Source organism: Aspergillus pseudonomiae (genome assembly GCF_009193645.1).
Source record: "Aspergillus pseudonomiae strain CBS 119388 unplaced genomic scaffold BDV37scaffold_34, whole genome shotgun sequence".
In the NCBI taxonomy this organism is placed as follows: Eukaryota; Fungi; Ascomycota; class Eurotiomycetes; order Eurotiales; family Aspergillaceae; genus Aspergillus; species Aspergillus pseudonomiae.
Genome location: NW_022476026.1, coordinates 219,183 through 232,484, shown reverse-complemented (window position 1 = coordinate 232,484; position 13,302 = coordinate 219,183). Strand labels below are relative to the sequence as shown.

The 13,302-nt window shown below is 50.3% G+C and overlaps 6 protein-coding genes across 6 annotated transcripts; 4 read left to right on the top strand and 2 right to left on the bottom strand.

The window, feature by feature from the left end:
- The first annotated feature begins 75 nt into the window (after nt 1-75).
- BDV37DRAFT_122275 (putative formin binding protein) lies at nt 76-1,213 on the top strand. The gene is made up of 2 exons (XM_032078596.1): nt 76-141; nt 231-1,213. Exons 1-2 carry the CDS (start codon nt 118-120, stop codon nt 1,056-1,058), a joined length of 852 nt encoding a protein of 283 aa, XP_031941322.1. The 5' UTR covers nt 76-117; the 3' UTR covers nt 1,059-1,213.
- Nucleotides 1,214-2,743: 1,530 nt separating this feature from the next.
- Nucleotides 2,744-5,650, top strand: BDV37DRAFT_122197 (putative C6 finger domain protein). The gene is made up of 3 exons (XM_032078595.1): nt 2,744-3,840; nt 4,173-4,581; nt 4,644-5,650. The coding sequence occupies exons 1-3, from the start codon at nt 2,866-2,868 to the stop codon at nt 5,507-5,509; spliced, it is 2,250 nt and encodes a 749-aa protein (XP_031941321.1). The 5' UTR covers nt 2,744-2,865; the 3' UTR covers nt 5,510-5,650.
- A 425-nt stretch (nt 5,651-6,075) lies between these two features.
- On the bottom strand, nt 6,076-7,375 carry BDV37DRAFT_283257 (D-mandelate dehydrogenase-like dehydrogenase; the record flags this gene model as incomplete). The annotated part of the gene is made up of 5 exons (XM_032087260.1): nt 6,076-6,174; nt 6,236-6,475; nt 6,562-6,971; nt 7,039-7,253; nt 7,323-7,375. The coding sequence occupies 5 exons, from the start codon at nt 7,373-7,375 to the stop codon at nt 6,076-6,078; spliced, it is 1,017 nt and encodes a 338-aa protein (XP_031941320.1).
- Nucleotides 7,376-7,865: 490 nt separating this feature from the next.
- Nucleotides 7,866-10,833, bottom strand: BDV37DRAFT_122161 (putative cell cycle control protein (Cwf19)). The gene is made up of 2 exons (XM_032078594.1): nt 9,148-10,833; nt 7,866-9,090 (listed from the first exon to the last, which is right to left on the bottom strand). The coding sequence occupies exons 1-2, from the start codon at nt 10,426-10,428 to the stop codon at nt 8,263-8,265; spliced, it is 2,109 nt and encodes a 702-aa protein (XP_031941319.1). The 5' UTR covers nt 10,429-10,833; the 3' UTR covers nt 7,866-8,262.
- On the top strand, nt 10,580-12,318 carry BDV37DRAFT_248574 (putative ATP binding protein). Its single transcript, XM_032082005.1, has 2 exons — nt 10,580-10,830; nt 10,900-12,318. The coding sequence occupies exons 1-2, from the start codon at nt 10,788-10,790 to the stop codon at nt 12,075-12,077; spliced, it is 1,221 nt and encodes a 406-aa protein (XP_031941318.1). The 5' UTR covers nt 10,580-10,787; the 3' UTR covers nt 12,078-12,318.
- Nucleotides 12,319-12,469: 151 nt separating this feature from the next.
- On the top strand, nt 12,470-13,159 carry BDV37DRAFT_283254 (uncharacterized protein; the record flags this gene model as incomplete). The annotated part of the gene is made up of 3 exons (XM_032087259.1): nt 12,470-12,475; nt 12,544-12,661; nt 12,747-13,159. The coding sequence occupies 3 exons, from the start codon at nt 12,470-12,472 to the stop codon at nt 13,157-13,159; spliced, it is 537 nt and encodes a 178-aa protein (XP_031941317.1).
- Nucleotides 13,160-13,302: the final 143 nt, after the last annotated feature.

The window sequence follows — 13,302 nt, the reverse complement described above, 5'->3', positions numbered from 1 at the left end:
CGCTCAGGAAGCATCATTTATCGCCGAGTCGCAATAAAAGTGATATCATTTAGCTATCGAATAACTCATATACCACGAAAATCTTCCACACGCTGGGCGAAGAACAATCCTTTAAAAATGGCAGAGCATTGGAAGTCAGCCGTAAGCTTTGATCACTTTCCAATTTTATTCGCATCATTGTCTAAGCTTTTTCGCAAGACACCCAACCCAAGCAGCTAACATAATTACAGCCCAGATACTGGTGCAAACAATGCAAGATATTCATCCGAGACACAGCATTCGAAAAAACCCAACATGAAGCAACGGGCAAGCACCAAGGAAACCTGAAGCGATTCCTCCGGGACATCCACCGAGACAACGAGCGCCAACAGCGGGAAACCCAGAGGGCCAAGAATGAGGTTGAACGACTAAGAGGAATTGTCTCCGGTAATGCAGCTGGAAACGGCGGCAATGCAGCTTCCTGGAAACCAGCCGCGCCAGTTCCTCAAGCGCCACCGCGATCAGTCTCCCTGGACGAGAGGAAAAAGCAGATGGCGCAATTGGCGGAGATGGGTGTTGCGATTCCGGACGAGTATCGTGGCGATATGGCCCTGGCTGGGGAGTGGCAGACGGTTTCCCAGAAAGTGATTGGCGCAGATGGAGAGAAGACGGGTCCTTCGCTTGGGGTTCGCAAGCGCAAGCATGAGGGGGACGAGGAAGAAGAGGAGGCTAAACGGGAGGCGGAAAGGTTTGTTAGCAAGGGTTGGGGGTCGAGGACTAAGGAGTATCCCGGTGCGCAGGACGATGCGGATTTGGATGCCCTTCTGGAGTCTACGAAGGATGTCAAGAAAGCGAAACCTTCGGCTTCTGAGGCGACTCCGAAGGAGAATGATCAGGAGGTTGCTGACGTCCCAGCTAAGGGCGAGGGTGACTCTGCAGCTGCAGATTCCGAGCAGACGCCGCAAACTGAAAAGGAACCGTCTGAAGCGCCCCCTGCGCCTGTGGTTAAGGATGAACCAGAAGAAGCAAGTGCGGGCGTCGTTTTCAAAAAGCGCAAGCCAAAGGTTATGAGAAAATAGAACAACACTGGATATGCGCTATAATTCGTCTACGTTGCGCTGCTTTATGTACCAGATGAGTGGTCCATGCGCATACTTGCGTTCACTTACTGGTCCGCAACCAGTGCGTATCCTGAACATACACCAAGGGGCCAAGTCTGACATCCTCTCAGTTATAGCTAAGTGAGAACCCACTGAGAAAAGAGATGATATACCAGAAACGACTACAGAGCGATAAGGCCCTATTTATGCATTATGAATAGCTTGTCTACGGAAAGAATACCGAGTCAATTATAGTGTTAGATCGCCGTCATTCTTCCCGGGACCGTGGATGGATAGATCTTGGTCGACAAGATGGATCATAAGCGCGAGTTATTCGGAAGAGGGCCCGGGCTGTGCTTTCTGTATACTCAGCCATGGAGTATATCACAGCACCAAGATTTACTCGAGTGAACATCGAGGTTTCTCTTTCATGTTTTTATATTCCAAAAGGGATTATGCCAAGGAGAATTAGACATGGTCTGAAAAATGAGTGTGATTCAAGGGACACGCTTTGAACTGATCAATCTCCGATGGTGGCTACCAGTTAATTCTCCGAGATTGGCAAGGGAACCTCGTATTGGGGAGTATTGCAGAGAGTCGGACTGGGAGGATAGAATATTGTTGAATTAGTTTGATGAGATAGTACAATCCAAATGGATTCACCGTATATTTCAGATTGAATGGAAACCAATAAATCGTGGTGTTGTTGTCAGAAAGATACATTGATATAAAAAAGAGAAACGTGGTGGTGGTGTTGTTGTATTGCCACAGTCTTTCTTGGGTGGTCAATTTTTTTTTTCCCCCTTCCGTTGCAACTTTGGCAGCGTTGTCAAAAATCCGGGGAGGAGAGACTTTCTTTCCCTTAAGCTAAGTCTCACTTTTGTCGCGCAACGACCTTATCGCAACTTTCCTCGTCACAACCCACTCCAAATGCGGAGACTGTCTGGTCCCGATTTCATAGTTCTGGTGGAATAGTATTTCGGCTCGCTTCTTTTCGCTTATTTGGACCAGTACATGGTAAGTAAACGAGAAAGCTTCGTTTCATCGCTTGTCCCCGGTCACTCGCATCCGAGACACGTCTCTTTCCCCTCTATCAGCCCGAAAACCTCAGCCATTTCACTCGCTGCATTCCTGGAGATCTAGCCCTTCACTCTCTGTTTCAGTGTCGCATATGGAGACTGCACCTGGTGATGCGCGGTGGTTGTTTCCTGCTGTCAGCACTGCGGAAGATTTCATCCAGTCGCGTACCACACCCAAAGGCCATGGGTGACTATAATGTTACTGGCTCTGGCTGAGTGTGAATCTTTGGGAAGAGTGACTATACATCGCTACAATTCTCATTGAATAGCAAGATGCATACGGGCCTGCCATACGCAGACAGTCCTCGCAGTATTACACAATACATTTCCAGCCAGTGCTATGCGCAACCCGGCAGAAACCATGTCTCTTCGGTCCAGCTTTGGAATACCACCGTTCCCATCCCTGAGACAGATGTCTCTGGGCTTAGATACATATTATTGGCGGATTGATTACACTCAGCTTGCGTTGAAATGGGTTGGCTAACAGTACCTTTAAAACCGCAGCTAGAGCGCCGCACTTGTTGACGGGCACACAGCATTTTAGTCTACGGCTAAGGTTATCGACCATCGAGGATATTTTCGTTTTTGCCTTACGGTGAGGGCTCGCGCCTGCAAAATTTAATCGATTCCGCCCGACGTCAATCAATACCTGGGATTCTTTTCGCGCGACAGCACACTTTTCTTAAAGAGATCATACCACAAGGAAAATGGCGGAGACGGCAGATCCTGCAAGCACACCTGGCGAGTTGCCAAAACAGGCCGCCGAACCAACCGATGCGCTGGCTGCACCGACGAGCACCTCTGCCGAAGATTCTACGTTTTCAGCCGTGGATGTTTCTCTGCCCCCTATAGATAAATCTCTACCAGCGATGGACACCCCTGTGACAAGTGTAGACACAACGCTCCCACCACTGGACCCATCAATACCGTCTCTGCCGCCAATTGACACATCCTTACCTCCGATAGACACTACCTTGCCAGCTACAGACGGGGGTTTGGGAACAGATACGCATTTCTCGTTCGACGATCCAGACCCAAAACACGATGACGGAGGACTCGGCGGGCCGGAGCCTACTACGCATGTTTCGGCAACACCTGGTAGTAATATTGGTGAACAACCGGGACCTTCGCCTGCTCCCGACTCTTCATGGCAGCTGCCGTCCAATGGTACACATTCGCAACACCTACCTCCACTACAGAACCAATCAGTGCAACCGCAATCACAGTCGCAGTATCAGCAGCCACAGCAACAGCAACAGCAACATGCGCCGTCACAGCAGTATCAACCCCAGCAGCCACAGCAGCAGGGTCAAATGCAGTCGCAACCCCAGTCGCAACAATACCAGCAGCAGAGCTCCGACATGTATCACAACCATCAAGCTAGTTCTGCACCGATGAACGCACCCTCGATGCAGACAATGGACCATCACTCTACCCAGGGACAGACGTCGCATGTGCCACAAGCCCCCATCGGATCGCCCATGCCCCCAATGGCCTCGGTAGGCCAGTACATGACGGGTTATCCAAACAACGTTGGGCAAATGGGAATGAATTCGAGTGCGCAAATGCGGTACCAACTACCAGGAGACCCGAACAAGATGCTCTCTGGCGGCCGACATAAGAAGGAAGTCAAGCGCAGAACCAAGACAGGTTGTTTAACATGTCGAAAACGGAGAATCAAGGTACGTGATGTGAAAGAGCAGATCAAGAAGCTGTTAATCCATTTATTGTGGACGGGGAGGTTTGAGCAACAGGTTGGGTGGGCGTCGGGGAAGGAAATGTGTTGTGGTCGCTTCGCTTGTGTCGCAAGCTCTGCCTTCGGCTCGCCTGCAAGAAACCCCGCCATTCGCGGTGTCGCTTGTTGTTGCCCACTGTTTTCCTCCCCGCCCGACAACCCAATCCTGTTGCCTTTATTATTGTTTTCTGTCTTTATTTTTATGCGTGGAAAATTATTCAATATTGCCCGGTGTCACTCCCTTTCCCACATTCACACTGACGGTGGGCAATACTTTAGTGCGACGAAGGCCATCCCGTCTGCCGAAACTGCGTCAAAAGTAAACGTGAATGTTTAGGTTACGATCCGGTCTTTAAACAACAACCGACTCCTTCTGCTATACAACCAGCTCCGAACCCACATCCGTCGCTGGTGGTCAACCCGCAAGATCCTTCCACCTCGTCGTCGACCCCCACATACCCTTCTGCTCCTCCGGGTTACGTGCCTGCGGTCTCTCAGCCTTTTGCTCCGTCCGAGTCTCCCAGCACGTCCACCGAGAGATACGATTACGGCGCGCAGATCGATCCAACATTGGACGGAAACAACTCTTCGAACATGGCCAGTGTGCAGAATGCTGTAGAGGGTGGCTTGCAGCCGACTGTCAATCCGGCGAACACCACGACATCGTCGGACCCTACAAGCTTCAGAGGTGCGTTGTCGATCGGAGTGTTCTTGGCTTTACGCCCGTTCTTGTGCTTATCTCCTGTTTAGTGAAGCAAGTCCAAATCAGCGATCTTCTGGCGCTGAGAGGGATTCCTCCTCCCCCACCTCATCCTATTACTGCCATTCAGCCGAACCGTCTAGAAGAAATCAAGGCGGTGTTCCTTGCCACATATGCGCCTGCCATTGACAAATTCTTCGAGACGCGTTGGTTCCAGGAGAAGGCTTTGACTCACCTTTTGGCCAATGCCCAGCTCATGGCCGAGTATTCGGCGCTAATCGAGGCATTCAACGATCAGAACCTCAATGACCCGAATGTCATCGCACGACTAGAAAGCTTTGAAGCATCCGTGGTCTGGAGCTCCATGACGTTATGCCGTCATGTTATGAATGTGTCGAATGGAAGCCATGGCCAAGATTATGATTTATTAGCCGCTTCTAAACGACTGGACGTCATTGAGGCCATGATCACGGGCGAACATCTGGACTCGAATCCCTTGGCACAGTTTCCTCCCAGAGAAACGCCCACAAATCCCCCGTGTCTATCGGATCAGTTAGCGCAACGATCGCTGGATTTCTGGAGCGCAGTTGGCCACTTTCTTACTCTCCATGACAACGAGGCTAGTTCAGCCAAAGAGATTGACGATACACTGGGCCGTTGCCGCACGCTGTTGGATACGTTTGAAAACCGTGATGTGATCTATTCAATCGCTATTGCGCGTCATCTCGGACAGCGCTGGGCAGATTTCCCGCGCAGCTTCCCCCAACCCATCACAACGAACGAGAAGGATGCTGGAGCTAAGCTCTACGTTGCACAGAAGTTCCTCGAACAAGAAGCAGGTGGGAAAGGCACCACGCAAGTTATCAAACGTATTTGCGGTATGGTGGTCCGTTCCTGGTTCGTATCACGGGAGTAAAAAGTTATCGGGCTTTGTCCGACTTGCATTTGATGACTCTGGCGTGGATTTTGTACTATGGGAGAAAGAGCCCTCGCACACTGCCGGCGAAGTTTTTTTTGGGGCTTTTTTTTAATGATGTTTAACTAGACCTGTTCTTTCCTTTCGACCATATCCCTCACTTTCAGTGACTATATTTTTTTTCTCTATCATCATCTTGGTTTTCCTGGTATGGAGGACGTCATGACTCAGGAGTTGATTGCTATTCTTAGTCCTGTCCGCAATCAGGGCAGGACAGCACCATGGCGTTCAGGGTGCATAAGTTCTTACGAAATACAATGATGAGAGATTTGTTGTACAGTTTTCTCAAATCTAGCTTTTTGAAAAACCATATCCAACTCAAAGTTCCGTTGGAGGATGTCTCGCGACAATGTCATTCATGTAATCGTCCCACACTGAAAGCCGCCCTATGTATATGTATATACCGACGCAACCAGACGTCCCGACCCTCTATAATAAAGTCCATGTACAAGTCCAATCGAAAGTCAAAAAGGATGCAACGTAACATTTCGCATTCTTAACCAAATCTATAGATCAGCCTGTTCGGGAACAGGACTCTTCAGCTTCCCAGCTTCAATTGCCAAGCGCACATTTTCCATGGCCCATTCTTCCATGGCGGTTTGAGTCTATCACATCGCCACAAGTTAGTCTCGGTCAATGTTAGAAGGATAGGGCTGGTGAACATACCTCAACAGTCCAGGTGCCCATATGGGGGACCAGCATCACATTGGGGTTCCGGACGAGACCAGGATGAATCTTGGGTTCTTCCTCGAAGACGTCCAGACCAGCAGAGTAGACTTTGCCGCTGTCCAGGGCGTCCACGAGGGCTGCTTCGTCGATAACGGCACCACGAGCAGTGTTCACGATGACGACGCCATTTTTCATCTTGTCGAATTCGGGCTTGCCGATGATGTGGCGAGTGTTTTTCTGTGAGAGACGCATCTACGTTAGCCCATCTGGCCATATGAGATATCCACTGTAGTAGTGGATGGCTACTTAGACGGAAAACCCACATTCAAGGGCAGGTTCAAACTGATCACATCACTCGTCGCCAACAGCTCGTCAAACGTCACATAATCAGCCCCACCGGCCAGCTCCTCGGTCAACTGCCGCCGGTTATGGTAGATGACTCTCATGCCAAACGCCTCGGCCTTCTTCTTCAGGTTTCGGCCAATACCGCCCATTCCCAGAATGCCCAGTACTTTGCCCTCGGGATCATGGCCCAGGGCAGGGAGCGGTTGTCCGCGCCACTTGCCCTCGCGCAGGGCAAGCATGCCCGTGTTGAAGTTGCGGAGAGCCCCGATAATGAGGAACATGTTTACGTCGGCAGTGGCATCGTCAACGGCTGTTGGGACATTTGAGACGCGGATGGGGGGCGTGCGAGCGCTGCAGGCGTGGACGTCGACTTGATCGTATCCGGCGCCTGTATAGCCCCATTAGTTTGTGCTCAACAAAAGTAATAGCATGAGATGGGAAATGACGTAACATACCACAGTGGGCCAGGTACTTCAACGAGCTCGGAAGGGCATTCACCAATTCCTCGTCTACCAAGCCGGTGATGCTCACTGAGTCGAAGGTGCGGTATGCGGCGACGACGCCGTCGAGCTTGCCGTCTTTACATTCTTGGATGAACTCTGCACGGTTGGTTGCGGTTGGTTTGACTAATTCTGCAATATCACTCAGGGATTGCCATGTGGTATGCGCGCTGGATCATACTGTTAGATTGGCACATACTAAGACCGTTTGTATAGTATAAAGTGGGGGTTAACCGTACTGGATGATCGCTCCTAGGAGCAGAACCTTGGGTTTGGTATCGGACGAAGCCATATTTGCTACTTCTGTAAGTACAACACTTGTTAGCAAGTCGTTGGACAGATAAATGGTATATTAAAAGGAAAGGAATGAGTCAGAAGTCCACCACGCACTTGAATTAACCCGAGAGGAGATACGGCGCGGGGAAGTTGATATACTGTTCGGCCGAGTGTGTGTCGCGCCTCAATTGCTGTTGCCACAACAATCGCAAAGGGGTAATTCAGGTCGGTATGAGACCACGGACGTGCACTTTGCCTGGGACCAAAAGAACAGAAGGATAGAAGAAGAACAAGAAGCGAAGGAGGGGAAGAACGACAAGGAATTCCTCCGCCGCAACGACGAACTTCCCCCACGTGCCCCACTTCTTATCATTTCAATGTCCCTTTTGGTTGAATTTATTCTCCAACTCAAGTCGCGATGAAATGATGCCATCTAGGGCTCGGGATTACCCCGTATTTTCGCCCTCGTCTTTCTCGGCCGTAACAGGGGAGTTGCGATTGCGATTGAAGAGGCGTTCATGTCGGAGATATCCGCGATGACAATGGCTCTATACATGGGAATCTCCGACTGAGTACCCGCGGGTAAAGTGGACTATCAACAAGCCCCCGGACTTATTCAAGGTTCGGAAAACCGCCGATACAAGGCGAACGACGGATGGATCAGCGCCATAAGTATTGATATTTGCATTGGTCCAAATTTTCCAAGGTGGTTCTACAAAAGCATCCTGGTGCACAAACGGTTACCAGCTCATACAGATGAAGGCGCAACATGGTGGAATTACAACAGTCGCTATGGTCAATAACGGTGTGCATGATTAATCCGCTTCGGGAGAAGAAAGATATATAACAAGAGGCTCCTAAAATCCTTTATATTGCGGTCAAATGAACATGGAGAGTAGGAACTTAGGTTTGCCCCTCAAAAAGCACCCTCGTCCAGTCGAATCGCCTCCACCGTTTCTTAAACCCATCAACTCGTCGATCACCTCCACGGTTCCAGCGGCCCTGCCGCTTGATCACATCTGGAGCTAAATCCAACATTCCCCCGATGACTTCGCGTGCGAAGAGGTCGCCTCGGGGCCAGCGGTTGTCGTCCTCGACTACATGCCCTAAACCTCCGTCCAGTTCGAACCAGACATGGAAGTACGGCATCTCTTTCACCAGCGTACGGCGGAAGGCAGATCGGCCCAATCCTTGCTTAGATTTAGCCAGCGTGTCGATTAACTTTTTGTGTTGAGACCATTCTGACTCTGCCGCGAGAATAGCCTCTTTGAAGAAGGCAGGAGAAGTCTCCCCCAGCTCATATGGCAAGGGCACCACCTCCATTGTCGCGTGCCTCTTTCGATGAGGCTGGGCTGCATTCTCATAGAAGATAACGTCGCGGCCTTGGTCGTGATACATGCGGGTCAAGCTCTTCATGAAGTTGCGGATTTCCTCCCATTCATCATCATCGCATTCTAGAAGATTCGTCCGGTGTTGAATGGGGACAATGGTAGCACACCCTTGATTGAGTTCTGGCTCGGTGGGAAGAGTAAGATAAACCCTGGTCGCCAGAGATACCACAGGGGCAATAGGCGGGGTATTCGTATCCTCATGATGACAAAGAGGGCAATTATCCAAGATTCGGTTCAGCTTTTGGAATTCACTGATAGTCGTGTTCTTAAGGTTGATTTCAGACTGATGCACCCGTCGTGCTAGTTTGGAGGCGTTGTCATCCATGTACTCCAAATCATTCTGGTCAAGTTAGTCAGTCTCTCGGATGCGGCTATAGAATCCAATTACGGAGCTCACCTCGAATTTGGCATCTTTTGCTATTCTCTCCGCAAGCCGTTTTCCTTCTCCTCCTAACTGATCTCGGGTTCTTCGCTCCTCGCGAAGCATATCTTCAATGCTCATATCCTCGTTCTCTTCTACTTGGCCCCTCTCCCGGCCTCGTTTAGTATCCACAGCTTTGACTTCATTTCTCTTGCCAGCAAGCATCCGGTTCTGCTGGACCCCCAACACCACAACACCAGGGTCCTTCCGGTTCGCCATGGCTGCCGCGGCGGCATTGTATTGCTCTTCAAGCTCGCCAGCATCAGAAGAGCCTTTGAGCTTTGCTTTCATCATCTGCGCCTTAAGGCGGTTGAGCGCGGTTAAGTCAAGAGGTTGCGAAGTATTCTGGGGCGGTTCTGTATCGATCGGTTTGCCCTGGCCGTGAGCTTCTAGTTCCTGTTCAGGGTTCCGGACATGCTCGTGTGTATCCCGATGGACGCCCTCCTGTAGCTTTCTCTCTTGGAAAAGTTCACCCGATGGCTTTTCTTTACCTACATAGCCCTCGCCGTACCGCTCGCGACGATCTAATTCTGCCTCTTCCTCGCGTGCATCATCAAAGGAACGTAGATCTCCGAAGCGCTCGATAGCAATTTCCTCCACTGATTTTCCACTTTCCTCCGCTTCCCTGTAAACGGCATTCAGTTTAGTCATTCTCCATTGTGAGCCAGAGTCGCCGAAAGTGTAGTCAACATCGTGTTGCGCCTGCTCTTCCTGGATTTCCTCTAATGCCTTTCCGTCCTTAAGATCGTGCAAATGTTGATTCAGTTCCCTGCCATGAATCTTGAGCTCAAAGTCTGCTTGTAGCATCTTGGGCTTTGGCTCCTCCTCTAATCGCGTCGTATCACGCCGATGCACGTAGTCAATGTCCAGCGCCGATGGAGCTTCCATCCATGCATCTCTCTTTAAGCGAGTCGGTTCCTCCTGGACTTCCTCCTTCGGGGCCGACGCTTCGTCGTCTCGGCTTTCATGTCGATGTCGGCGCTTATGGGCATGGTCGCGATCGTCTCCGTGGTCGGTAGAATGGCGTGATCGTTTATGCCGATGTCTGTCCTCATCCCTGTGTCGCGAATCCCTGTGCCGATCGGATTCACGCTCTCTGGATCTGGACGAATGGCGGCGATGGTGATGATGGCGGTGGTGTCTGGAGCGATCCCGACTGTGGTCTCGGTCGCGGTGCCGATGCCGTTCTTTGTCGCTCTTCTCGCGCCGTCTCTCCTGATCCTCCGCCAATGACTTTTCAAAATCCTCCAGAGCCATATTCACTGGTGTTAGGAGTGACCCGTGCGGTGTGATACAGGTGGTGCAGTGAAAGTTCGAAAGGCGAAACTGCCGAAACAAAAGACTAAAGCGGAAAAGGCGCTAATGACGTCTGGCCGGCCTTTTGGACTCCACCCGAGCAGATCCTCAAGAAGTATTCCCCGCGCGTTTGGAAGAAATTATTCGAATTTTTCTTTCCTTTTTTTTTTATTTTTTTTTTTTATTTCCTCGACCATCACACAGCTCTCATTCTCCCGTGTCTCATGCGGTGATACATACTAGAGAGTTTTTACTACTCGAGCAATATTACACACGGGAAAGAGCAGCACTGAGAGAAATTTTACTTGACGCTATTCATCATGGCGCAATCACCCGTGGCCGTTGTCTGCGTGGGCATGGCAGGTAACAAAGATAGATGGTTTCTTGATCGATGCTACGGTGACACTAACTGGTTTTATCTTTCACATTAAGGCTCTGGAAAGACGACCTTCATGCAGCGAATTAACTCGTACCTCCACTCGCAGAAGAAGATTCCTTACGTTCTGAATCTGGACCCCGCCGTGTACTCCGTACCGTTTGAGAGTAACATCGATATCCGCGATTCCATCAATTACAAAGAGGTCATGAAACAGTACAACTTGGGCCCCAACGGTGGTATTCTGACGTCGTTGAACCTCTTTGCTACGAAGGTGGATCAGATTATCGCGCTGCTGGAGAAGCGTACCGCTCCGAACCCAAGTAACCCGTCTGCGAAGCCTATCGAGCATATCCTGGTCGACACCCCCGGACAGATCGAAGTCTTTGTATGGAGTGCATCGGGTAGTATCCTGCTTGAGACCCTGGCTTCCTCGTTTCCCACCGTGATTGCATATGTGATTGATACCCCACGGGCAAGCTCCACGAGTACTTTTATGAGTAATATGCTTTACGCTTGCAGTATTCTCTACAAGACTAAACTACCAATGATTCTGGTGTTCAATAAAACCGACGTTCAGGATGCTGAATTTGCAAAGGAGTGGATGACCGACTTTGACGCCTTCCAGCAGGCTTTGCGGGAAGAAGAGGAGTCGGGAGCCTTCGGAACAGAGGGCGGTGCTGGAGGTTTCGGGTCAGGAAGTGGATACATGGGCTCGCTACTGAACAGCATGAGTCTGATGCTCGAAGAGTTTTACCGGCATTTGAACATCGTGGGCGTGAGCTCAATGACCGGAGACGGCATCGACGAGTTCTTCCAAGCGGTCGAAGAGAAACGTCAAGAGTTCGAGCGTGACTACAAACCGGAGCTGGAGCGTAAGAAGCAGGAGCGCGAAGAGACCCAAGCAGCCCACCGGGAACAGGAACTGGGTAAGTTGATGAAAGATATGAATGTCTCTGGGTCTAGTAAGGGCAAACGTGCCGAGAACGAGGCGGAAACCGTCAGTGAAGCGGAGGAGGAGGAAGAGGAACTCGCGGCTGCCAAAAAAAGGGGAGACTACGAGGAGCCTGAGGAGGAGGATGATAGTGAGGATGAGTCGAGTGTTCCTCGTGCTGCCGATAATGATGGGCTCTCTCAGCGGTATCAGGATGCACTTGCCGATTCTAAGGGCGCACCATCCGATCAGGATCTTAGCTTTGCTAGATACTTGCGAGCGAGCCAGATGAACCAATGATTTTAAGTCTCTTTTGTTTTGCTCGTCTTGATCGATTTCCCCGGCTTTGGTCTATTGCACGGCGTTAACACAGTCCCTTTGACATCTCATACTTTTTCCAACATATGCATGAATAAATGAACTAGACACGAGATAAATGGATATACTAAAAGGCATCCTACATAAAGAAGAAAACAACTAAAGAAAAAAAAATAGTCATGTGTATAGAGGGCAAGCTCCCAGTGCAAACAAGACAAAAATAGAACTTATGATGTCAGAGCTCAAGCTCCGCCGGTTGATTGTTGCCTGTTCTTTTTTCCTTGTCACATCAGTTGGCACAAGGTGTAACAGTTCTTGTCAACTTTGTAAATTGCGACCGATCCATAATTTTCCTTGATCGATCCAATTCCATCATGGATGTATGTTCGTTGATGGTCTGCCAGCCCCGCATTTGAACAAAGACCAGCTAACGATCGTCCCACGACAGGTATTCTATGCTTATACCTACTCCACAGCGGGATGGCTCTCACTGCAGAGCATATCCTTGATCACCGTCCCGCAGATCATGACAACCTTGCTGTTGGACGAGACCAGATCGGCTTCTGGTAAGCTTTATACTATCCCAGGTTACTCAAGACAGCGTGTAATTGGCTCCATGGCTTGAAAGAACTCACCCTGACCCGTCTATAGAGATGGAGATATACTTCGCACGGTGCCTGGGGTTTAGTTTGCTCACCATTGCAGTCCTAACGGTGATGCTGACGGGATCGATCCCTTTGAACTCCACGGTGTCGGAGCCAGTGACCACAGAAGACAACGATCCCAAGGGACCATATGCCGTCCCCACATTGATCGTAACAGGGCTTTTCCAGGGATTTTCTGCCTTCTACGCGTATACCCGGTACTTGTCCTCGGGTCACACTGCCTTTGCTATAGGGATGATCGGGTACTCAATGACGGCCGCCATTGGGCTCTGGTGTGTACTCTTTGCCAGCAGTAATGGGAAGATTAGTCGGAAGACGGGAGCAGACAAGAGAACGGCAGGATTTCCATTCAAAAACACGGAGGCAGCTAAGAAACATGCGTGGAAGAAAAGCTCATGAAGGACGGGCGCCCCTAGAGGGCAAATGTCTGGATGATTCGGTTATGTCGGATACTACGGGCGATCGAGCAATTTGGATCCATAATGGGCACATTTACACCATGGATGAGTCCCGTCAAGTTCTATCTGCGTCACAAGGGCAAA